Genomic DNA, 26475 nt, shown 5'->3' on the forward strand with positions numbered 1-26475 from the left:
TGGAATCAGGGGAAACAGCTACTCGAATGCTCTCTGATTACAATACATTTTATGTATCATTTTTGATAATTTAATATTCTTTTAAATGGTCGCTTTATCTTAATTGGAAAAAAAAACCCTCCAGTGATCTCTGACTATGCAGATTGGGTTTTTTTGGAAATATATAAAATCATAATAATGCTGTTGATTTCTTTATTTTAATTAAGCTTTTTTTTATATATATGTATCTGTATTTTTTTGTTGTTATTATCCAGGTTTATAGGGTGTTTGATCTCTTCAGGTCGCAGACTGGTGGTGGAGGGTGGGGTTTTGGTGGAGCCCTTGTTAGCCCAGCAGCTAAGCTAGCCTGGAGATGGTGCTCGCCCTCTCCCCTATCCAAAGACTGCCACACTGATGCCACCCTGGCTGGACCGTACTGTCAGCGTTGCCATGGCAATGTGTATCCGAGTGTTTGTGTGTGTGTGTGTGTGCGCGCGCGTGCGGAGGTAGACACACATGCTTGGACACGCCCTGGTGTTCTTGTGTGGAGGAAAGACTGGTAACTTGATTAGGGGACTTTCTTCAGACAATGCCGGCGTCCTTGCGATTTGCACTGATGCTGAAGGAGAGATGTGTCATCCACGTCTTCTGCTTACATTGCTGTAGACTTTCTCCGCACACCCCCACCCCTCTTCATCCTTCCCTCTTTTTTCCTTCTCCTTGATTTGCTTTTTAGCCCCTCAACCCTGCCTTCCTTCCTGCTTATGTCATTACGCTCTTTTATTCCATTCCTCTTCACTCTCTGCGTCCCTTCCTTCTTTTCTTCTGCAGCTCTTCCCCTTCCCTCCACCCACCCCTCATGCCTCGCTCCACTTTATTAAGCATATTAATAGTGGGGTGTGTGGAGACAAACTGTCTTTCTCCCCCGCATTAGTGCTGCTGATTGGAATCTATTCTCCCTGCTGATCCAGTGTGGGTGGTCAGACTGGGATTCATTATCGTGTTTATGTGTGTGCGTGCATGCACACTGGAGATGAATCAGAGTTTTATCTGTGTGTGTGTGTGAGTGAGACAGAGAGAGGAAGAAACACTTGGGGTGTGAGAGCCGCCATGCGTGTGTGCGTGTCACATGGCATGCACCTACTGTACTGCGCATGGGTCTCATGCCCGCGTATGCGTGTCTTCTTGCTCATTAGGCAGATTGGCGTGGATGCGATGAGGGGAGATGAGAGGAGAGCGTCGCGGCCTTGGCAGGAGATCGGAGGCTCATCTGATGCCCGTTTGCATCGACGCTGTGTGGCACCTGTCAGCCCGAGACGCACACACACTGTGACGTGCTGAGATACTGTGACACTGTGTGTGTGAGCGTGTTTGTGTTGGAGTCAACGGCCCCTGTGGCAAAGCTCACAGCGTATAAATTGATTTTTTTCCCCCTCTTTTTGCACTCTTGTGCCACTTGATTCACGTCCTGTTTCGTTTACGGAGCTAGCTGCCAAACCCTCCATCCTAGTCCCTCCTTCCCTCTTCTTCCTCCCGCTCTCGCTGCCATTACGTCTGCGACCTGCGTCCTTGCGACAAGTTGGATGCCTTCCCGGGATGTTCTAATCAGGTGATTGGGATTCGCATTTTGATTCCCCTCCATGCCAGAAAGTTCCCAGAGAAATCATATTTTATCCATCTATAAAACCTCTCAGAAAGTAATGAACGACATCTCTGCAATGTCACATACTGTATTGTTGGATTCTTTCCCGATAGTGGTCGCCAACATCAACTGCACCTCCTGATCCAAGTGGCGTAAAAAGGCTCCTGTCACTGAAAAAGACTATCATCACCAGTGTGTGTGTGTGTGTGTGTGTGGTGAGTAACTGGTTTTAATCTGAAGGCAGTGGAGATCACCAAAAGGGCTTTTCTCACCTTCATGACCTCAACACCTTTCTAACGCTACAGATATAATTATGGTGGTCAAGTACGTGCGAGTGCTGGTGGCCATATCTCTTTATCCCTCCCCCCTGGCCGTCGCCGCGATGAGTGTGTCTCTTCATTTTCATATCACCCTGGGTGGTTTTCACACATGCTCATTACAGCTGCACTCACAATTTACTCCACGGCAGCACGATCACCTATATGTCAGATGCCATTCACTGGCACACACGCGTACATCTACATCACTGGAACTGAAGCGTTTCCTTCTTTTCTGTCGTCTTAACTCTTCAGCTCCTCGTGGGTTTGTAAAGGCTGGGACCGCATCATGATTGTTGGGCCAACCATATAAAATCCTGACTGTTGTTCAAAAGTGGCTGAAAATGGCAAGCATAGTAAAACAGCATGGTGTGCAGCTGAAGTTCACCTCCAGCTCTCTCTGCAGCATTTAGTGCTCTTGTTGCCCACATCTCCCCATCCAAAATCTCATCCAAATATTCCTTTTTTATCTCTTTTAAGTGCAAATCGCAGCATTAATTAGCAAGGCAAATTTGTTTCACGAGTGAAGGGTGAGAATTCGTATTACGAAAGGGTTTTTAAAGTGCTCAGCGATGCAGCTCTTCAGTGCAACGTAAACCGGCTGCGTGACGTAGCATCGTGGATGGGTTGTGCGGCTCTTGATTGCGACGTGTGACGAGTTGATGATGGGATGTAACAGAGTGGCAAGTCTTGTGGGCTTAAACAATAAGCACAAGTGGTGTGATACGCATCATGCGCCACTGGTACACATTGCCTTAAATACAGATTGTTGTTGTCCACTGACGACTTCTTGTTTAAATGTGGGCCATAAAAATGCATGTGTGTTGGTGGAAAGATGCATTGTGTGTGAGTGTGCAGCCTTTGTAAAACTGATCACTTTAAGGTGTGTGAGAAGCTAAAGTGGATGTCAGTGCAGTGTGAATGCCTGCAAAAGGATGCGTCCGGGCTCACGTCACCATTAGTAGTGAGTGGCGAATAAGCATTGAATATAGGGCCCCCTCTGATACAATGATTGCAGGTTCTCATCACTTCAGTCCTCACCGTGTAATTACTTTCAAATGCACAGGCGGTTTCAGCCACCAGCTAGCTGATGACAGGGAACACCACAGGGCATCGCCTGGCACCGTGCTGCCTTCTCTCCTCTCCCACTCCTCCTCCCACCGCTGTCACCCTCATCAGTCACTGCCAGATTCCTGTTTGATTTGTTTTTGAAAGCATCTACATGCCTCACAGGGAATATTTAGTGTCTTCTTTTCCATATTCAGTTCCCATGTCTTCTCACCCTATGAATCATTCATTTTTTTTTTTCTTATCTCACTCTCTTCACTTGTTAACCATGTGACATTTGAATAGTGTGATTTATGGGGCTGGCATGGCTGGCCATGTTTGCTGAATTTATTATCATCTGAAACAATTATATTCCAGTCCTCTGAGTTGTTTTAAAGGGTAGCGCCAATTACAGAGTCTTGCAGAAAGTCCACAGTGAAGGAAGCTGTCATACCTTATTAGTGGTATTGCACCACCCAATTTTTTTAACCCGCCCTGTCAAAATATAAACCATCGACCTAAGAGGATGTAAAATATTTTTGAAAAAACTGTGTGAACTTATTGTCCCATTGGCTAATAAGCTAGCTAACTGCCATAAATTTAGTCTGCCACCATTCATATAAATGGGATGCAGAAATGGTGCAAGCTCAGCTGACAGCTAGCAAGTTTGCTAGCTTGGATTCAAAACACTTTATGTAAATGTTTACAAAGTAAATAGATGAAAAGACAAAAAGTCTGTGTTGAATGAAAAAATGTACAATGAGAACAAAACGTCAAAGGGGAGTAAACAGGATACGACTGACTGGCACTAGCATGTTCACAACTTTCCCAGCGTGTTAACCGTTAGCTCGTCAGCAAGACTTACTACTGTTTGGTATTGCTGGGTTTTTGTTTACCTGTATGTCAAAGAGTTTTCAACTCATAGGAAACAGGCTAGTGTGCACTTAGCTGCCAGGTCATTAATGACATGTAGCCAAAGCTAGTGCAATCTTATTCAGCCCTGTGATAAATTAAGCCTCTGTTCAGTTTGTCTTGTAATTTGTGTAGCTGTTGAATTTTGTTGCATTATATTGATTGGTGTTTATTATTAACATAAATATGAGGCAGAAAATGTAGCCATCTTAGCTGACGGCTAGCAAATTTGCTAGCTTGCAGATGTAACATCAAAAAGTGTTTATTGCCACACACAAGATTAAGTGACAAAAAAGCTGTGTTGAACAAAATTATGGATAATCAGAACAAAATGGCACTTTGTCCCAACTTGCTAGCGTTAGCCGTTAGCTTGTCCAAAACAATATTCACCTATCTCTGCAAGTAGTCCCTTTGTGACCAAGCCTGTAGCACCTTCTGTTAGCACTACACTCTGGCTATAATTGTTCTAATTATGCTGGCAAAGGTGAAAATAAAACACTGCAACTTATTGTGACTTATGTTGCGTGTTTTTGTTTTTTCTTTTCTCTGAATTTTGCTCATGACTGGCTCAACTCTAATTCATTATTACCCATCGCCAATAAACTAAGATAGGCATGCATGAACCTGTTAGATACACACATGTAGGTGAACTGCAACACAAGCTGAATAAAAGTGCCTTTTGAAATAAAACCACTGCCAGTGGCTTCCTTACATCATTTCTCGTATCTCATCAGAGTGAAAACAGATTCTCGCTGCAGAAAAATCTTTGGTGGAACATTCAAAAAATCACAGCTATTGCGTTATTATTTATTATTATTTAGTCTTTTTAACTGAAATCCAGATTTTCTTGGCAACACTGGGAATATCCATGTTTGTTGTTGTATGCAGACACAACAAACGAACACACCCTGCTCGCCAAAAGCTGCCCAGAGCCTCACTTCTTCCCCTCATCATGGTGACCTCGAGCAAGCAACGCATCACCGCAGATGGATGGATGTGTTTACGCTGAAACAGTGATTTCTTTCAGTATGAGATTAGAGGACGCTGTCTCGCCACGCCTTTGATGCGGTTGCTAAGGGCTCACCGGTGGTGCCTGACCTGCCCGTTTGGGGGTGTGTGATGTGTGTCTGCATCCAGATTCCTGTGGGAGGCTGGAATGGCTTCATCAATTTTACACGCAGGAAACACATGAAAACAGACACAGTGAGTTAGGACACACTGTCGGTGTCAGTCATTTATTTTGTCTCTCTTCCTCACCAATGGGTTGGTCACTAACATGATGAAGATGAAACACTGAATGCTCTTTTCCTTGTTAGCTCACTGTTCAGTATGAGCACTATGGGGGAAAATGCCAATGCTTTTTGTACGAGGTCTTGTTATCCTGACTTCTTGTTACTGATGTCACGGAAACTGGTAGGACTAATCCATTAAGGGCCGTCCTCGGGGAGCAGAGAGATCAGGCCTGAACAAATTGTCGCCACTTATCACTGGGACACGTTTTCCTCTGCAATACCGCAGGGAGCCATTTAAGGCCGGGCCTAAACTGACTCTTTATGCTACAAAGCTGGGAAATAGAGCCTTGGTAAAGGAGGGGAAGGAGCGAGGAGCCGGAGGGAGCATGAGAGCCACAGGACGGTGAGCACAGAAAACAAGGCACAAGTGGGAGGATGGAAGGCTATTTTTCTAGACTTCATGGCAGGACATTGCTTATTTACTTTGTTAAAAGAGTACACTAAGTTTTTCTTGGTGGTGCTTTTATCCAAACAGGCGAAAAAGTTTTTAACCCATTTTGTTTTTGTTGGGTTTACAGAAATGTCATCATATGTCAGTGTCTCTATAAATGTTTGAATAGAGGTTTCACACAATTTTTGCTTATATGTCTGAAAGTTTTCAACACATACTCTCTCATACTCTTTGTATATAATGTACCTATACATAGCTGATTGTCTATTATATTATTATTCTATTATTATTATATACTTTTTTATTGACTCTTTTGGTCTTCCTATGTCGATCTTTTATTGTTTGCTGCACGCAATAATTTAATTTCCCTGGGATTAAGAAAGTTTTTTATCTTGATCTTATCATAGGAAAGATTGAACACTCTGCTGCCAGTTCATTATGGACACGGAGCTAAAGCTAGCATTCTAATACAGCTCTGCAATAAATCAAACCCTCCTTCAGTTTGTCTTGTAGTTTGTGTTGCTGTCGAATTAAATTGCTGTATATTGAAAGACATCTCACAGGAATAGAGGAACCATGCTGGCAGGAAGTTCTCTGCCTTAGCAATGACACAAAATGTACTGAAAGCAAATTTTACTAAGCTAAGGATTCTCATCAGCCTCAGCTGTGCTTTGTGTTCAGCGCTAATTAGCAAATGTTAGCCTGCTAACACACACTGAGCTAACAACTACGTAAACATGCTAAACACTGCACCTGCTAAACATCAGCATGCTAGCACTGTGAGCATCATAGCATGCTATCGTTAGCATTAAGCAAAGCTCTGCTCAGCCTGAGTTCAGCCTCGCAGAGCTGCTAGCGCGTTTTCTTCTTTGTTTTTCAAATAAAATTTCTTCTTTCTTCTTCTTTCTTTCCTTCTTCTTCTTCTTCTTCTTCTCTCTCTAGCGCCTCCTTCTGCAGAACTGTCGATATAATTGTCTAGCTGAGTTTAGATCTACAGGTGCTTCACGCTAATGCTATAACCCACTTTTAGCCACACGTCTTCCAGCTGTCTGTCTGACCTCCTGCCTGTCCGCCGTCTCACCCTGGTTGTCTCTTTTTCTTTGTTCGCTGTTGTTCCTTTAGTCCAGTTGCTATCACAAAAGCACACCCAACAAATTGATGGGGGCATCTGCGCACACACACACAACACACACAACACACACACACACACACACACACACACATGCAAGTATGAGTCATGCACAGCATCACTTTGACATGCAGCCCACTCTCCCAGGCAGAGAGCTGCCTTTTTCGATCAAACTGGATTGTTGAAGCATTAAGCCAGTAAGAGCTCCTGCAGACAAACAGGTAAACAAAACGTTTACTGTATGTCCGTCCTCTCACTACCCGCACGACGATTTTGTCTTACTCCAGAAATATCAAATTGAATCACTCTGTTTTGCCTCCCCCTCTCCTCTCCTCCCCTTCTCTTCTCTTTTGCTCACTTTCCAGTGCTGCACATTTTGGTGTGTGTGTGTGTTTTGTTTTTGTTTTTTTGAATGTGTGTTCTGGGAGCAAAAAAGTGAAAGAAATGGAAATATCTCATCACAGCAGATTGACGTCAGTTTTAATATTTGTGAGGAGGCTTTCTCTCAGCCATCAATGTCACAAGCCTAATACAGGCAAATCTGTGTGCGTGCGTGTGTGTGTGTGTGTGTGTGTGTGAGACTTTCAAGCATATTTTTTTTCCTTATTCAGAATTGCTTTTTCAGAGTAAATGCTTTTTGAAAATCCTTGACATTTTGTGCTTGTGTGATTTTTATGATGTTGTACTTCTGTACAAATATGACTCATTTAATCTTTCTGTTTGTGTGTGTGTGTGTGTGTGTGTGTGTGTGCGTGCGTGTGCGCCAGCTACCATAATTTTGAACGAGCTAAATTGGACAGAGGCCTTGGAGGAGGTTTTCCGGAAAAACAAAGAAGAAGATCCGTCGCTCCTCTGGCAGGTGTTTGGCTCTGCCACCGGATTGGCTCGGTACTACCCAGGTGAGCAGCCCAGCAGCCAATGGGGTTACTCCACAGCCCGCTGACCTCCCTGTGGTCAGTCAAGGGAACAAAAATTGCCACCTAAGGGCCATTTCATCATGTTGCAGGCAGATGCACGCAAACACAAGCACAGTTTTTGTAAGTTGTCAGTCAGACTTTGTCACAACTCTTTCTTGTGACTTGGAGCTGAGAAAGAGGCACGAATCACATGAATCACTTTTTGAACATGTATGTGCATACAGTCACGACCACTTAATCTCAAAATATTCTGTTGTAAACTCTTTATCACCACAAAAATCATCAGTCTACTTTTGAAGGGAGCTCAATACATCAAAGATTGTATTAAAGGAATAGTTTGAAATTTGGGGGAATTACATGCGCTCGCTTGCTTTCTTGTTAAAAGTTCATTAAAAGATCATTAGAATTGTGTGGCAATGAATTTATCTGCATAAGGAAGCGCCGCTAAATTCTCCAGTCTTGACACAACAACAACTAGCTGACGTTGCTGCTGGTTAGTTGGCTGCTGTCTGTAACTCGACAGATTACAGGGCATTACTACTACGTTATTATCATGACACATGATCTCCTGGTAAGTCTGTCAGCGAGCTTGACTGAAGACGGCTAAACTCGCTTTGCAATTAGAGCCAGTAATCCAACTTTTAGCCTAGCTGTTTGTTCATAAACACAAACAGCGCCATTAACACATAATAAACACATTATTTGATGACAGATTTGCAAGATGCCTCATCACTCATTGTTTGGTATACACCTTTTTTTACCTTTTGTATAGATTAAATCAATGAGATTTATGTAATTAATGAGAACTATGGAGTCAGGCTAGCAGGGGGAAACCCCTTCTTCCGCAAAGCTAAGCCAAGTTAATACCAAAAAATGTCCAACTGTTCTTTTTTGTAACACATAAGACACAAGACACCTGATATAAGACACAAGAGAATTTGGCCAATGACATATTCAAGTACCTTAAACCCAAGCCTAATGTGAAGTAAACATTTTTCCCGTTTCTGTCTTTCTGCCAAACTGCAGCATCTCCTTGGATGAACTCGAGCAATTCAGCCAATAAGATCGACCTCTACGATGTGCGCAGGCGACCGTGGTGAGTGTCCACAGTCCTTGTGGGATGTGCAGTCGCCGTGTTTCTAATCATCTCAATGTCAGTCCTGTCCCCAGTGTTTGTCAAGGGCAGACGCGTGGCTCATTCAATCTGCCTGTGTAATTGTCATATTAGACATTCATTTGCAAAAACTGTATTTGCATGTTGCAGAAACATGATTACACATAAGGGCACCTGTAGACACACACACACACACATATACACACAGTTTAAAGCAATCAAATCCAGGACCAAAGTCAAACCCACTCAAACAAACACATCAGAGCACTATGATGATTAAGCCACTGCAGATCAAAGGGTACCAATACAAAAGCTTCATTAGTCTTCTAAAAGTTATTCAAATCTGGCCGGAAGCCACCAGTTCTCTTTTAACTACGTTATTAAATTTCATTAGCCTCAGAAGCACCCTTTGGCTACTGAGCACTCAAACTCTGAACAAAGACACATAGCTGTTTGTTTATTAAAGAGATCTAATTAAAGGATACAAAGGTCGCACTGATTTCAAATGCAAATGATTAAGAGTGATATTTGTGTACTCGCTCAGAGAGAGACATAAGAGTTACAAAAGAACAAAATATACAGTCTCATAACTCGTGTGTGCTGAAGTCTGGGTGTTGTGTAGATTCCTTTTAAAAAGCATTTCTGCATTATAATATTTGCCTCTGTCTGTGTGTGTGTGTGTGTTTCCACTTCTCTGTGCATGTACATCTCTTTATGTGCTCAATATCCACGACCTTTGTGTGTGTGTCTGTTATTACTCACCAGGTACATTCAGGGGGCAGCGTCACCCAAGGACATGCTGATCCTGGTGGATGCGTGAGTGACGACCTTATGATTCATCCGTTACAGTCAGATTTCATTTTCTTTTGGGCGCCAGAAGGTCCCGATGCTAGCTTCCTGACCGGCCTCACCCTGCCGGGCTCCGCGGCGCCGTGCTCGCGGCTGCCGCGGCGCTCGTGCGACACTGACAAACAAAAAGCAGTCAGTGTATTGGGCAAGTTCATCATTTACAGTTCAGCTGTTACCTCCTGTGATTTATGCCCTAAAAGTTGAAGCTAAATATTTAGAGAGGATGCTGGAGCAGTAGCCGTCATGGGCTGCAGTTCAATCAGATTCCTGATTTCACAGTATCCATTTCAAACCTGAGGAAGGAAGGTTAATTCTCTACATCTGAATAAGTGGCATTATGTTGTTTTTGTTGTGTGGAAAAAGGGGAGTTATGGTTAATAGAATTAAAGGGCAAGGCTGGCAGTTTCTATGTTTTTATTTTGGTCAATGCAAAACTTACAATGAATTCATATTAATTGTTAACAAGCATGTCCAAAGCCAAGTCAATCCCACATACGCTGTCTATGAGGGTTGTAAATACTCACTACGCCATGAAATGTGTATTTATCCGCAGCCGTAAATAGTCCCCAACAAATACACCATTTCCTCCTGTTTGAGTCGTTTTTGTTGAAAACTACAATGCCCAGTTGTTTTAAGAAGTTAGTCATCTTTTTTTTAAGGATTTACATTTATTCTTTTTCTGAAATTAGTTGACGATAATAAAATTAAAAATGGAATAACGCCAGCCCTTTAATGCCTTTCTAATAGCATTTTTTTTTTCTTTTTTTTCTTTTTATTGGGGATGATTCATCAGTTTTTTTTACCTCCTTCATCACCAATACCAGTGGAAATACAGTGCAAGAAATATGCTGCACGTGATTGTGAGTGTGGTGTGTTCAGGGTCAGAGTGATTTGTCTGAATTTGTCCGCTCAGGTGGAGTTTAATGAGAAAAGACACTGTTGGCACAGCACCAGGCCTAGCTGGCAACACACTATGATAAATGAAAAACTAAATTTGTCCACTTGCAGCTTTTAACCCAGCTCTGGTAATTGGCACACAGTGGATTGATGAGGCTTATTAGACATTAAAAGCTTTGGTGAAAAAAGAACATTAAAGGAACCCGACTCTTACCTGCAGGAACCAAGTAATATGTCTATTTATAGATCCATCGGTGCAGGTAATGTCGTTTTAGCAAGAGCAGCACAATACAGAAAATTATGGACAATTCTGAAAGCTGAGCTGAGGTTTTCTCAGTTTTGTGCAGGTCATTAACTGAGACATGGTGAAGGCATGTGATTAATAATGCTGTATCTTATTAATGGAAGGAATTTAGTCACAAGGTCTGATATCTCTGCTGCTAGCCGATGTTTTGCCCTACAGGCAGAAGGCTTTAATGGTAGCATTGTGATTTGACCCCTTCTTTCGTGCCCTGATCAGGCAAAAGGTCCAGTTCTCTCGTAGACAGAATATCAAAGGGCAAATTGATGGAGATATTTTTATGCCTCGGCATCGTCCGTCCATCAGTTCCATTCTTGTGAAAGCGAAATCTCAGATGTGCCTTGAGGCAATTTCTTCAAAATTGGCACAAACGTCCACTTTGACTCAAGGTTGAACTGGTTAGATTTTGGTGGTCAAAGGTCAAAGTTCACTGTGACCAAACAAAGCATGTTTTAAGCTGTAAGTCAAGAACTCAGTCAAGCTAATTATGACACATATTCACAAAAGTGTCTCATAAGATAAAATGATGAAGTGATGACATTTTATATTCAAAAGGTCAAAGGTCAACTTCATAATGTTCTGCAGAATCATGAATGTTCTGGCCGTTATTGAAAACCATAACTCAGGGGCAGAAGGGGAGATTAGCACCATACATCACATTTGGTCAGATACTGAATTGGTGACACTAATCTTGGGCGTCCACCTTGAAACTGTGCTGATTGTGCAGATCTTCTGTGCTGTTGGGTTTAAGATTTGTGCGAAGCAAACATCCATATTTGAAGCATTGTAGTCCACCAAAAGCTGATGTGTGCGGCTGATATTGAGCCTCAGGTGATTGTTGTTGTACCTTGTGATGGAGCTCTCCATATATAGTGATTACTTCCATTTCACCAAATGATACACTTAATACCTTTAATTAAATTCAAAAATTAAAGTCTTCACTACATGTATTATATATGTCTGGACAGACATGAATATAAGCTGCATCTAATTCTACTTTTTTAGGTCTATTCATCCATTTATCTGTTTGGCGCTGTGGCGCTCAAGTGGTGGCAAGTGGGCAGAGGTGCTGTTCAAGAGTTTTGTGCCATTGTCGCATGAGGTTAATTTTCAATAAGATTCATTCCTGCATGTTAACGTCCACTCAAACCAGTGGGTCACTTGTTCATCTTCGCATCTTCGTCCCAAACTGCAGGAGCGGCAGCGTTTCTGGTCTCACCCTCAAACTCATCCGAATGTCCGTCAGCAACATGCTGGAGACCCTGTCAGACGATGACTATGTGAACGTGGTCTATGTGAGTATTCACACAGCTAATCATTTAATTTAATCACCAGGAGAAATAAGTGCGGCTTATGCTAACATTTACTTCTAAAATACTCAACTTTCCATCACTTCAAGTTACAAAGCATATGATTTTGTCCAGAAAATTTTTCAAATGCTGTGTATTTATTGAATTTGCAGATTCACACATTGCTAAATGTTAATGTGGACATAGTTATGGCTTTGCTGTTTGAGTAGCTTCACTTCTGAGGTTTGAGTCATTGGATTAAATATGGCAGTGACCTTTTGAGTGACTTAATGTACCGCGCACATGCTTATGTGCTCATTCGTGTGACTCTCTATGTGTACATGTACATATGCATGTATGTTATATCCAATATATTTGTGTGAGCGTGCATGTGTGGCTATATAGAGGTATGTGTGAGAGACATGTCTCAAGAGCATCAGGGCTGAATCCATGTATTTGTGCCTAATAGAGCAAACAGATGACACAGCTTGAGCAAACTCTGAAATGCCTTCAGATGAGGTTGACAAATGAATGTGTGCTTTATTTACAACCCACACTTTGCATTAGTGGCATGTAATGGAAAAGCCCCTGCTCGACTACTTGAAATTCTGTAGGAATCTGTGGCATCAAAGCATTTACTGACCTGGGGATCAAGGAAATATTCATCCATCATCATTTAAAGCTCCGCAGCAGGTTGCATGACGCAGATTCATGCTTCCTGGCAATATTAGTGTGGAAAGAAAAATCACACAATTTTAGCCAGTTGCAGTCGAATTTGTGAGTACTTGAGAGGACACGTTGGAGGCAATCACACTGATGGACATGATTTGTAGGACTGAATTGTGAAGAGCACCACTTTAGCTTAATTTTTAGCCACTAGAAGCACTGCTAGAATTCACCTCTTTGTGCTGTTGCTAGGTAACCACCAAACTGCTGCTGTCGGTCGGTTAGCGAGCGTAGCTTGTGTATGCTAGCTGATGTTGTTAGCTATCTAAAAAGCACACACTTTGTTTCTCTGGTGAAGCAGAGTGAGGTGAATTCACTACCGCCAAGGTGTGCTTTTGTCTCCTTTGTTTACATCGATGTGCAGGAATAAGCACCTTCACTGTTTTCATCTGATTGTAGGAGAAAAAGTTTCAGACAGTAAAGAAAGGGAGGTGACTCTTGCTGCCAAAATGTCACTGTAACATTTGTCCTTTCTCTGGGAAATTTGATTACACAAGAAGTAAAATGACCTTCCTTCTATGTAACTGAATTAAAGGTGAGGTGACTCATTCTGGAGAAAGATTGATGATATTTAAACTCAACACCTGAAAAAATACACCGCTCCGTTCAGTGCTCCTTCGCAAGCTACACCCCTCAAACTCATGGACGTGCAGCTAGCATGCAGGCAAACTAGAAAGTAAGCTGAATGTCCATGGACGCATCATTTAACGTTAGCTGACACACAAATCACAAACATCACAAGCGCGTTGCACATGGTTATCTTGTCCTGTGCACCACAACTGTTGCTGATTGGCTGAAATAGTGTTGCATGGCTCAGTCCAAGCCATCTTGGACTGCCCATAAATGAAGGTCTTCCTGGATAGAATTGATTTGGTGTCTTTTTTCATTTTATATCTCACCTTAGCAGCCTCTCATGGAAAAGAAAGATTTTGGCTAAAATGCTTACTCACATTGTTGCCATGTTTTAGATGAGACAGTACCAGTCTGTTTGTGAAATAGAAGGCTAGCAGCCAGTTAGCTTCATTAAGTTCTAAAAAACTCCCGTAAAAACTATTTCCACATTCATATTTTTTAGTGGTTTAAACAAATAAGATATGACATGTTAATTAGTGAGCTTAAGAGATCTGGGTGGGACAGAGCCATCTGTTTCTCCCTGTTTTTAGTCTTTGTGCTTAGCAAAGCTAGCTTACTGCTAGCTGTAGTTTCGTATTTACCACACAGACAAGCATGGTAGCGATCCTTTCATCTAACTCTAATACTTGATTTCACATACAGTAGAAAAGCTTCAGTTTTTGTTTTTAACAAAATGTCACATCACAAACTTAACATTTACATGTTTTTATGTACTAATTGCGCTTGAACTACCAGTGTTTTCTCATAATCATTTGCACTCCTTCAGCATAGCTGCAAACTCCTCCACTCTCCTTCCATTATTGCACATTTTGCCCAATTTTTTTATCAGTTATTAAGTTGCCAAAGATGCAGATTTCTAAGATGTCTCGCACCAGTAACTTGTATCTTTGGCACAGGATGCACCACGTACTTGGACGGGCCTGCACTCGATCTGAAATCCCCTTAATCTTTGTTTGCGTCTACTTTGTCCTTCTTCCTAATGGGAGGAAACATAAATGACTTTTCCTGTCTCCTCTCCCGATGAACGGTTAATTACATTTTCTTTCACTTTCCTTAATAAAGCAGTAGTTTATGTTTTTGTTTGGAGCTTTAAAATCAGCTAAGTTATCGGGCTTTTGAAGCTAATCAAATCAGGCAGCGGTGTAATAAGTATATTGACGGCATTCAGCTCACTTTCTAGACGTTCTTTTTTGAAAGTACAATCTCTTACAGCCCTTCACATTAAAAGTGTGTCATGAAAGCAACAGGGTCTGCTCTAAGCTCTCTAATATACCTGTGGATACCTGTTTTTTGTCAACTTTCCCAGTCTTTTGTCGCTCCTGTCCCATCTGGAAACATCAGAATAAGCATATATTTCCAAAAATCAATTAAATGTTTGTACTGTTTTCAATTGAGCGTATGTTATAAAGGATTAGCAAGGTATCACATTATATTTTTATTTATGTTTTACACAGCATCCCAACTTTTTAGGAATCCGGGTGGTATATGTATAAGCAATAGTTTTGTCTTGTACATATCGGCAAGTCTGTATATCTAAATGATCCTTTATGCTTCCTTCCTCGTTACCAGTATATTCCTGTGACTACCCTGGAGTGTCTCACTCACTTAAGCACACAACTCTTTAATCAGACAAAGTGAATAAAATTCCATAACCAAATAGTTCATCACTATTAGTGTGCAGCCCTTAATTAGCTGAACTTGAATACAGCATAAAGCTTGGTACTAATTATAGGGAAAATGGAGTCCATGTTCTAAGAAAGTAATCTGAGTTTAGTAAATTGTGTTGAGTTTATAAGCAGTTCAGTTTTTGAGAAAATTCTTAAAAAGAGAAAACAACAAATATATCAGTACTTGGAAAAACTGAAAGCAATTTAAATCCAGCTAAATGTTATTTAGTTGGATTTATTTCTTTATGTATGTGTGTGTGCATTAAAAGGTAGGCATTAACAGATTGAGACCAGAGAGGTGGCTATGAAAATTTTTTTTATGTATGCAAACATTTATATATATTTATATATATATATATATATATATATATATATATATATATATATATATATATATATAGAAGAAGCCCACATACAGTATGCTGCTCTGCTGAGCTTTTATCACTGTGTCTGAGATATTTTAAGATGTGTTTTATAAGTTAGATGAAGTTCTAACTCACCATGGTTTATATTAGTGTGTGTGTAGGCGTGAGTCTGTTTAGAGGACGAATGTCTTGGCAGTATTTGCCCTGAAACGTCTGCCAACATGTTGAGTAGTTGGAAACAGTCATCATGAGCTCCTTTGGCGTTCTGAAAACACAAACTCATGCGAATAGAGAAAAAATAGCAAAGAGGTGGTTAAATTTTGTCCTTTTCGCTCATAGATCCTGAATTTTGTGCTCTTTGTGATTTGATATCTGCATGCTTAAACAGTCATTTTCACCACTCTGATATCTTTACTCAGGGTTTTGCATGTATCAATAAAACATTTCTTCATCTGGGATATTTAGGCTACTTTGCCTCGACTGCACAAACTGCTTTGACAACTCGCTTCAAAGTGCTGATCATCTTTTATAGGCTGACAACACTGTCAGTCATCTCCAAATTACTTGTCTTTGTAGCTGCTCTTTCATTCTGCTGAGGGATCACAAAGTTTAAGTCACCCGTATTTGACATTTAATGGAAGCACAGTAAGATCTTTGTCTCCCAGCTTGAGAGTTCCAGCCAGACTTTCAGATGATCTCGAGCAAAAGGTGCAAATCACTCATGTAGCCAGCTGCAGATGTAAGCAAATGTTAATAAAGAAAAATAAACAGTGAATCAGATCAGCGGTGAGTATGTGCAGCTTGTGTTGCTCGAAATTACAGAAGCACTGCAAAGGGTGTGTGTGTGTGTGTGTGAACATGATCATGATTGCAGTCAAGGCCAAAACAGATGTTGGGTATTAATGAGCCATGTCCCAGCCCTCCATAGATGCTGTGTGTGTGTGTGTGTGTGTGTGTGTGTGTATAGGTTTATATTTGTGTGTGTGTGCATGAATTGAAAGGCTTCCATCTGTTCCTCCACATTAACTATTCACCAATATTAATCTGAAGACACTTTAAATGTAGAGCTGTGTGAGCGTAATTTAACCAGTTACAGTAGTGTCGGTCTCTGGCATAATTCCTCCATAATCATGCTCTGTGTTTTGTTTTTTTACCCTCTTATGCCACCGTTTTCACATCCCTACCTGCTCTCCTGCCAATCCTTCCTTCTGCTCCTATAGCTCCCTTCGGTCTGTGCAGATTTGATTAAGCCTGATTTCATTTCACACACGACAGATTTTTTTTTTTGCAACAGCAAAGATGTTAAAGTGTTATTACAGTAGATTTTTTTACTTTATAACATTTGCGAATAATTATTTTAATTATTTATTTGATCTGAAATGGGATCAATTTAATCTCTCTGTCAAAATACCTCATTAAGGCCAGTGTATATGTTTAAGGGACACTGCATGACTCCGTGACGAAGGGAAAACAGGCCACATATTTGACAGAAAATATGTGCAAGTGCCTTCCCTCCACTTCCCGTCATCCCTCCTTCCCTCTTCCCTCCAGTTCAATGACAAGGCCACGTACGCGTCGTGCTTTGAGAACCTGGTGCAGGCCAACGTCCGCAACAAGAGGATGCTGAAAGATGCTGTGCAGGGCATCACTGCCAAGGGCACCACCAACTACAGGGGCGGCTTCCAGCTGGCCTTCGAGCAGCTCGCGCAGGTAAAGTGTCGGTGTGGGAACGCGTGGTGGAATATGTGTGGTATCCGTGTTTGGCTGACATAAGGGTGTAGGAGTGTGTGCGTGCGTTTGGTGGATGGAGGAAGGGATGGTAACGTTGAAGACGCTGTTGTGTTTCATTATTTTATCCGACGGCGTCCCCTAAAAAGCGCAAACCATCCCAGAGGCTTGACGAAACCCTGTGAAATCTGCTTAACAGCCTGATATAATTTTGGTTAATTTAATTATCGATTTCATTCAATTATGAAAATAATGATGGAAGATAGGACACACTGACAACTTAATCCCAGCAGTATTCTAATGAAGAGTGAGAGTATGTTGACCTCTGCTGGTTGTTTTGGACATTGCAGGTTTTTGCAACAGTGCCAGTTCATGTTTCTCTTGCATAACTGCACATGTATTAAGAGGCATTCAGTGCTCCTTGCAACCTTCTTCATCTGGTTTCTGTTCAGGTAAGAATGTGGTTGCTCCCTTTCCTTCCTCCTAAATACGAAAACTTCACCTTTGTATGCCTTAGATGAATGTGTCAAGGGCCAACTGCAACAAGATAATCATGCTCTTCACTGACGGAGGAGAAGAGAAGGCGGAGGAGATCTTTAAACTGTACAACCCCAATCAAGCGGTAGGACTGTACACACAACGTGCTCAGAGAGGAGAACACAGCTGTCTTTGCTCTTCATCATATATCTGTGTTTTTACTGACTCTCTTCTCCTCTCAGGTGCGCATCTTTACCTTTTCTGTAGGTCAACACAACTACGACAAAGGACCAATACAGTGGATGGCCTGCACCAATAAAGGTACAAGGTTGCGTTCAAGGTCTGGTGTCCATGTGACACAGAAGTCATCACATATCTGATTTGTGTCCTTCTGTAGGATGAAGAGCTAATTTAAAGATTACTTTGAAACTGTGATCCAAATGTAAACAAAATCTTCTGATAAATGGACTAACATCAGACAACAACTAAATCTTAACTTATAAAGCTTTTTATATCACTAATATCTTTGTAATAGAACGGGCCTGGTTTTAATTATGACACAAAATGTCCAGTGTTTCATTTATTGTGATCAAAAACATTCATCTCAGAGTTTGTTTTAGCCACCCTGAGGAGGAGGAGGTGTGTGGGGGTTTGTTTTTCGGTACAGTTCTCAGTCTGGTTGGGGAGGTTACTAGTCGATGACATTAGATGACTAAATGAATATAAATATGGCGTCTTGATGATGATGGAAATTGTCCTCCGCTTGCATGTCCGGTCTTTTGAACTGTTTGTTTTGCACTAGACGGGGTTGTCTCATCTAAAAGAAGCTCCTGTTCTCATAATGAATGTTAGAATAAACTTGTGTTTTTGTCTCAGGGTACTACTATGAGATCCCATCAATAGGTGCCATCAGGATCAACACTCAGGTAAACTGCAATTCATATGGAACAACCGTGTACTGTGCATGGATGGCTGCTGCATTCACTCCAGCTCTCTTCCTGGCTTACTTGTCCAGTTGTGTATTGTGCCCTCTTGTGGTGGAAATGACTATGTGCAATTTAAAACTGTAACCCTGCTCTCGCCCTCTCTGCACAGGAGTACCTGGATGTTTTGGGCAGGCCTATGGTTAAGGATAACAAAAAGGCCAAGCAGGTTCAGTGGACCAACGTCTACCTGGACGCACTGGTACGTTATGCAGACCTGCTCGCACACAAGTTTATGTAAGGACAGAAGACGTCTCGAGACAAGTGTGGGAAAAGAAATGTAGTTGCATGTAGAGCTCTGCAAGAATGAGAAGTAATCTGTTTCCTGTCAGATGAAGAATTTCTGATAAGTCTCGTTCTGTTATGCTCAACATTTGCTCTTTGTCACGCCGGTAAACTCAACTTCAACTCTGCTCCGGTTGTATTTGTGAAAAGACAGATTCACTTTACGTCAAAAACGCTGCATCAGTCATTTTTCCGTGGCGCTTAAGCTTCTGTCAAGATTTTAGACGAGAGTGCCGATAAGAAAGCAGTCTGGAAAACGGTTGTCATCCGTTTACTGATAAGACGCTGTCAGCTGTTGTGACTGTAGCGACCTCATCACCTCCAGAAATGTCTCTGCCTTGTGTTACAGCGTGTGGTGGAGGAAGTTTTCAGATCCAGAACTAATACCAAACTGTAAAAAATACTTCAGTGAAAGTATGCAACTAGAATCAAGAACATAAAGTATTAGAAGTAATGGTGCTGCATGCAGAAAAAATGTCCCCTGTGGGACATTAGATCATTATTAGTAAAAGCAGGATTTTACTGTTGTTCAACTGTTTTATATAGAACTGTAACTTATGGTTATTTTCATTATGAATTCATCTGCTGACTATTTTCTCAATTAATTAATTGATTGGTTGAAAAAATGGTGAGAAATGTCGCCGCAATCGTGAAGCTCAAACCATAAAATGTTTTTCGGATTACTAAAAGAGCATCAAACAGTTGCAGATTATCAATTCATGGGCTAATTGTTTCAGATGTAATTGTAAATTTTGCACGAAAATGTAATTTGTAAAGTAACTGCAAACTAAAGTTAGAAGATATTTGTAGTTTGGAAATAATACTTTCCTCCGAAATGTAGAGTAGAAGTACAAGTGCCTCAAAGTTGTACGTAAGAACAGTACTTGAGTAAATGTACTATTCCATGTCTGGTTACAGCAAACATCTCATCTTCAAGCTGGAGCTGTTGGTTTTCCGGTGACGCCCATGTGGTGTCAGTGCTGTGCAGCTGTTTAATGATGTTTTATTAATTAATCAGAGGAATTGCACAAAAATAGATAACACACCCTGGAGTTTTCTGCAGATTTCTGCCATGAACGTTTATTTTGGCGTGGCCGAGCTGCTTCCACACCTCATGTCTGTTCAATATGTCGTATGCTTGATCTCCCAGGAGCTTGGCCTGGTGATCACTGGAACTCTGCCTGTCTTCAACAAAACCAACACAGGCTCAAAGGTACAACATGACACTTCTCACTTGTTTTATACACACAGTTATTTCAAGTCCTACCTGTTTTATAGCATGCATGCTTATTCCTGGATTGTTCCTCGATTCACTCGCCCCGTCTGCTTTCTTTTGCATCCGTCTAGTCCACAGTTGACTTGCTGACTGAATTTACTGTCTGATACTTTGACCCCATGAGAGAATTGAAGTCTGCGGTTTCCTGACACGCCATAATGTTTACCAGACCAAAAAAATAAATAAACATGCAACGCGAATACTCTCAATTATCGTCGCATCCTTTACTTTCATCCTCCTCTTTCTTGTGGCTCTTCCTCGTATCCTTTGTTGACGCTGAAGTCCCTCGAAGCTCTCCCGCAAGCCTCCACAGGAAGAGAATCTGGGATGTCATAAAGCAAATATCAAAAAGAGATCAAACCTGCGGAGCAGAGAGACAAATGATCCGGTAGCTAAGTGCTTCAAGATGAGCTTACACGTCTGCCTCGGAGTTCAGGGTTACCTCCGCTACGGCTGAAGACGAAGGCTGGAAATGCTTTGTCAGTGACTCATGGCGGCATGTAAAGCTTTTGGGAATGAGACTGTCCAGATTTCTATTGCACCCCATTTCCTTGAAATCATTCAGAATGCACGGAGGGACCTGATTCATCCAGAAAGAACAGCAGGGCTCATAAAGTGGATCTTACAGTGGCTCTGTTTTCGTCTGGCTGTCCGTACTGTACGTCCGGCCGGCCGTCCCGTTCTCGTGAACACGATAGCTCAGGAACGCCGTGAGGGAATCTCTCCAAATTTGGCACAAATGTCCGCTTGGACTCTGATCAGGTTTTGGTGGCCAAAGGTCAAAGGTCACTGTGACCTCACAAAAAAAACCTCAGGAATTCATTCACGCTAATTATGAAAACTTCACACAAGTGTCTCATAGGATCAAATGATGAAGTGATGACATTTTATATCCAAAAGGTCAAAAGTCAGCTTCACAGTGACGTCATAATGTTCTGCAAAAAAACACTTTTCTGTCCCTTATTGAACACCATAACTCAGGAACAGAAGGCGAGATCAGGACCATATTTCACATTTGGTCAGATATTGAACTGTTGACACTAATCTTGGGTGTCCACCTTGAAGCGGTGCTGATTGTACAGACCCTCTGTGCTGTTAGATGAAGATGTGCGTGAAGCAGCAGTGTTTTACAGTTTGTAGCTTCTTTGCGGCAACATACATACAACTGGCTGTCGGAGGCAAACAACCATGAGGCAGTAACTCCAGTTCCCCTGTGGTTCTCTTCCAGAAATCTCTGAAATTTCAGAACCAGCTCATCTTGGGTGTCATGGCTATCGACGTCTCCCTGGAAGATATCAAGAGACTGACACCGCGGTTTACTGTAAGAACACATGCATAAACCAGCCGATTTATTTAGTAAATGTCATATTTGGTACCTGGGTTTCTTTTCACAGATGTCTCCCTCTCTAATATCCTTTTTCCTGTAGTTTGGACCAAACGGCTACTACTTTGCCATTGACCCCAATGGATATGTGCTTCTTCACCCTAATCTCCAGCCAATGGTAGGCCAAACCACTGGAATATTAATCAGAGCAACCAGATGTTTTTGTTTTCTAAGGACAGTCCTGTCACAACTGCAGTTGCTTTGCTGAAAAAAAAAACGGTAGCTGCTCATTAATATTGGTTCAACTGGCAAGAAAAACGTCATCTTCGACTGAGAGTACATAAAGATACTTGTCTTCCGCAGCCTGTCGGAAAGTCCTGTTACTCAGTGCTGAGTTTTAGCAACCTGCTGTGACATGTTACAACATGCACGTTTGCAGAAACATTCAATATCTCCGTTGTCCTGCAGAGAAAATCTGATTTCAGTCTCAAACTAACATGGCACAACATCTCTCCTGCAGATACAGCGTTAGCCTGAGTTACCACACTGACTGTGCTTGTATCATTTGGCTGTCTTCTCTGTTCTTTTTTTTTTTTTTAATGTCCTGATTATATGGGTCCACTGCGCTGTTTGTAGAAACACGGCAAGATGTTTCTCGTTGACCTTTGAGATGTGTGCACTTCTTGTAAACTACACATGCACAGATTGGTCACAGATGATCACAGCATTCAAAAGTCGGCGTTAACAGATAAATTAGTCCATAAATACTTCCCTGTTCGAGGCTGTTTTGGAAACAGAAGATCAATTACTTAGTCTACAGCTTAATTTGTCTCCTTTGTACTCAAAGCCGACTTATTCTGAATTATAGTGTGTATCACAGACTAATTGCATGCGTTTCTATGCAGACTGCCAAGTTTCATGAACCTGTTACGCTGGACTTCCTGGATGCAGAGCTGGAGAATGAGATCAAAGTGGAGGTTTGGAAAATAGATTACTCCAACTCTTGTGACTCCATGAGCTCATATTAGAACAGATAGCACTGTGTTGTCTGAATATAGCATGATTCATTCTTGTTTTCCTTTTTTAATTTATTTGTTTTTTGCTGGTTTGGTCAACAGATAAGAAGAAAAATGATCGACGGTCTAACAGGGAATAACACAATATCTACGCTGGTGAAATCTCAAGATGAGGTAACTTTATATTGAGAGGATGTTGGAGTCTATGACAGTTATAAACATGTTTGATTAGAAATTGTTATGCGTACTGACCAAACTGTTGCCCTCAAAGCGCTACATTGACTTAGGTCAGAGGACGTACACCTTTGCACCAGTGAAGGGGACAGATTACAGGTAAATATCACGTGTTAAGTTCGTCTCATGTAGCGATAAATCCATTGCATGTGTGAAGTACTTCTAACCAAACGTCAGTGCAGGAATAGAGGAGCTCCAGATGCTTTGCACTGACACAGTTCGTCATAATTGCATCAAATCATTTTGTTCTCATTGGGACTGGAGCTGGGCGGTGGTGTTAAGTCCAGGACAAAGTCCAGGCTCAAGTCTAGAGTGTTCTAGGTGAAGCCATGGGGGCCCAGTGTTCACAACTTGTGTGCACTCTTTGGAAATTTCATCCTCGTGCTAAAACACGCTTAGCAGGACTTACTGACAGATTTGCTCGGTGCTGTGATGCTACGATGATTTTTGTTTTCTCAAATCAGAGAGGGGAAATGTTTTTATTGGTGTGTTTTTGCATGTGGATTGGTTGGTTGAGCAAGATTGTGTGCATGCAGTTGAAGTCTCAGACAAAGAGGTGCTTACTTGATTCAACAATGGATATGGATGTACAAATAAAATTTTAGATGGCAGAAAAAACGTACTGTTTTAATATTTTGGTATGAGATTTTATGGTTTGTGTGTCCTCCCTCAGCCTGGCCCTGGTCCTTCCTGAGTACAGTATGCATTACATCCAGGCCAACATCGGCGACACGATCACCCAGGCAAAATGTAAGTGCCATCTAAATCAGCTCAATCGCTTGTGCCATTCTTAGTTTTTCCATTTTAGCAACATTTACCTCACGTTCACGTGCACAGACAGTAGACACAAGGCCGCTAATGTTCCCCAGTGATATTACTGCTCTCCATGTAAGGCTGAGAAACACTCGTGCCCAGCTTATGGTTTCCATCCATCACTTATAGTGGCCCGTAATCATATACATATACACCCAATAAAAAAAAATAAATCTGCACCACCCCTGCATGCCATCCCCTCTTGTGCGCTATGGCAACACACACACACACACACACAAACACCCTCAGTTGTGGTGCTGTTCAAAGTTTTTGTTGCCTGACGGCAGGACGAGTGGCTCCAGTGTCCCCTTTCACACATACAGCACTCATCAATTCGTTTACAGCAACGTACCTCTCGATGTGTGTGTACGTGTGTGTGTGTTTTCATACTCAAGCCTGTTGGATGTTATGCAGTGAATCCGAGGGTCCATGTGTGTGCCGTCACATGTCTCTTTTGAGCCCTGTCTGTTCCCACCAGTAAAAGATGTCATTGACTCATAGTGTTACTCAAAGGACAGTTTTATAGTGTGTATGTGAGCCTGTGTGTGTGTGTGTTCACTGCTGTTCAGACGGAGCCGTCCCTGGTTAGAGTGTGTCCCTCTGTCTGTCCTCTGACAGTGATTTAGCCTCTGGACGCTACGAGCCTTAGCCGACCAGTGTTTCAGGCTTCCAGTGGAGCCAGATATCTGGGCCGAGACCTCCTCCTCCACGCTCCGGTCATTGTCTGCAGCCCGATTAGCAACTTGAGACTAAAGAATGGAGTCGGACGACATTTCAGCTGATCTATATAAACAGATATCCGCATATTAATGCAAATCAATTTAAAAAAAAAAAAGTTAAATTGACCTCAGATGACAGCTGCTATATTCCAAGATTGCATTTCACCTCTTTTTCTCTCCACATGGACTTATAACCTGAGCACAACTAAAGCCAACTCAAACGTGATTGGTCAGTGCAACTTGGATGGCTAAAAAACAGAAAGTCTCCAATACCAAAGTCTTCTCTCTTCCCTACAGATTGATTATTCAGATGCAGATTTCTGCTTGTAGAGATTAAGATGACCATACTTGTGGTTTAGTATTGTTTAAAAAACTTTACATTATTACTATTTTCCAAAGCATATGATACCTTTTAAGTCCAATTTCCCACCTTTAGTCAGGAATTAGATGTTCTTGACTCGAGAAAGCTGGTAAAATCAACCGCACACAAACATGGATTTTTGTTTTTATGAGATAGCATTAATTTGGTCACTTTTGATTAAAAGTGGTTGTGATTTTGCAGCGGGCTGAAATCTTGATTTGTGCATGAACTCACCAACAGAAAGAGTAGTTGGCAGCATGAAGGTAGTTGTTAATGTTAAAACATGGACTCCAGTGATGGGGTCGTTCACATGTCACTGTGTTTATTTGGTGAAAACTGATCCTACGCTCACACAGTTGTTTGTCATTTTGACTCGCAATTAGCCGCTGGAGCCTGACCTTAACTGCCAGAACAAAGCCAAAGCCCAACTCTAAACCTAACTGTAACCTAAGCCTAAAACCAGTTCTTAACCCCGAAATAATCTAGTAAAGACAGTTTTTGTCCCCAACTAGGAGGGAAGTCCCCCTAATGCATCGGTTTTGTCTCCATGGCATTAATACACATAACCACACACACACACTCACAGGATGTCTTACCCTAATTTACCTTAAACACCCCTTGTAGCTCCCACTGGTAACTTACTTAAAGGTGCACTATGCAGGAATTGTCGGCTACTGTTTGTAAACACAACATTCAGACGCCACCAGATGTGCACGCCCCCTACCTCCGACCACAGCTGCCAGAACACACACAGTCCAGTGCGCCACCCGCTGCATCACATGGCGACATAAAGCAGCGACTCTGAAGCGTTGCAGCTGTGTTGTTTGTGCGTACAAACGAACCGCTAAGATAATAGTTGGATTACTGGCTCTAATTAGCCAGCGAGTTTACCCATCTTCAGTCTTGCTTGCTAATAGGCTTATTAATAGATCATAATTACATGTCATGATAATAACCTAATTATAATGCCTTGTAATCTAAAGTTACAGACAGCAACATTAACTAATTGTTGTTGTGTCCAGACAGGAGAATTTAGCTTCCTGAGCTTCAGACACAGACGACACAGATTACAGAGTCAGTCTGTTTGTTACCTTTTAATACAGTCCTGACCTCAGCTGTTATTGGTAGGGAGCTGCACACCCACTGCCCAAAGGCTGCAGCCCAGAAAGGACAAAATACAGGCAGAGAAATACACCACAACACACTCCCAGTGGGCCAGAAGTAATGATTGAGAGGGATGAGTCCATGCCTCCTGCATAGTTTACCTTTAAACTCTCAGTGTTTTGCACTTTTTGTGTACAATATTCTTATTCAATGTCCATTTGAATAAAATATTGTGTAACCCTGTTGGCTTTTTTTCTTTACTGCTCTCTTTTCCAATTCCCTCTTTTTTCCTCCTCCTCCTCCTCCTCCTCCCTCCTCCTGTTCTCCTGCCCTCCTTCAACTCTTGACCACTCCCGGTGTGTTGGACCCCCTGCAGCGTTTGTGGGCAAGTATTCTCCTCCTGTGCTTTACCTCACAGCCCCTGTCCTCTTACGCTCACGCTGCCAGCACACTTTGGATGTAACTTTACTTCTGACTTGCTTCATCCTGTGTGGCGTTGCCAGCTCACCAGCGTAGAAGAATTTTGTTTTCATCATTTGGTTTTCTCCATTTAGCCGATTCTGATTAACAATGACAATTCTGTTACGCTGAATCAAGCTGGCGTCTGCTCTCAGAGGCAGCGCTTCGCATGCAACACGCGCCCACACAGAGTGTCGCAGATGGTGTATGTGTGTGTGTGTGTGTGTGC

The 26475-nt window shown here is 41.9% G+C and overlaps 1 protein-coding gene across 2 annotated transcripts in view; it reads left to right on the plus strand.

Annotated features, from left to right (window-relative positions):
• Positions 1-26475, plus strand: part of cacna2d1a (calcium channel, voltage-dependent, alpha 2/delta subunit 1a) — a 100991-nt gene that overhangs the window by 51840 nt on the left and 22676 nt on the right. Inside the window, exons 7-23 of one of the 2 annotated variants that reach the window (XM_041964333.1) lie at positions 7477-7608; positions 8653-8722; positions 9506-9556; positions 11983-12082; positions 17019-17177; positions 17713-17817; positions 17915-17993; positions 18549-18598; positions 18768-18857; positions 20091-20153; positions 21445-21537; positions 21644-21718; positions 22446-22517; positions 22659-22730; positions 22828-22889; positions 23464-23540; positions 24222-24247. In XM_041964333.1, the coding sequence (XP_041820267.1) occupies positions 7477-7608; positions 8653-8722; positions 9506-9556; positions 11983-12082; positions 17019-17177; positions 17713-17817; positions 17915-17993; positions 18549-18598; positions 18768-18857; positions 20091-20153; positions 21445-21537; positions 21644-21718; positions 22446-22517; positions 22659-22730; positions 22828-22889; positions 23464-23540; positions 24222-24229 (1358 nt within the window). In that variant the 3' untranslated portion in view covers positions 24230-24247. Of the gene's footprint in view, positions 1-7476; positions 7609-8652; positions 8723-9505; positions 9557-11982; positions 12083-17018; positions 17178-17712; positions 17818-17914; positions 17994-18548; positions 18599-18767; positions 18858-20090; positions 20154-21444; positions 21538-21643; positions 21719-22445; positions 22518-22658; positions 22731-22827; positions 22890-23463; positions 23541-24221; positions 24248-26475 lie in introns of those variants that run through there. The other variant, XM_041964332.1, reaches the window with a different exon arrangement.

The sequence above is a fragment of the Chelmon rostratus genome, chromosome 22, assembly GCF_017976325.1.
Source record: "Chelmon rostratus isolate fCheRos1 chromosome 22, fCheRos1.pri, whole genome shotgun sequence".
Lineage (NCBI taxonomy): Eukaryota > Metazoa > Chordata > Actinopteri > Chaetodontiformes > Chaetodontidae > Chelmon > Chelmon rostratus.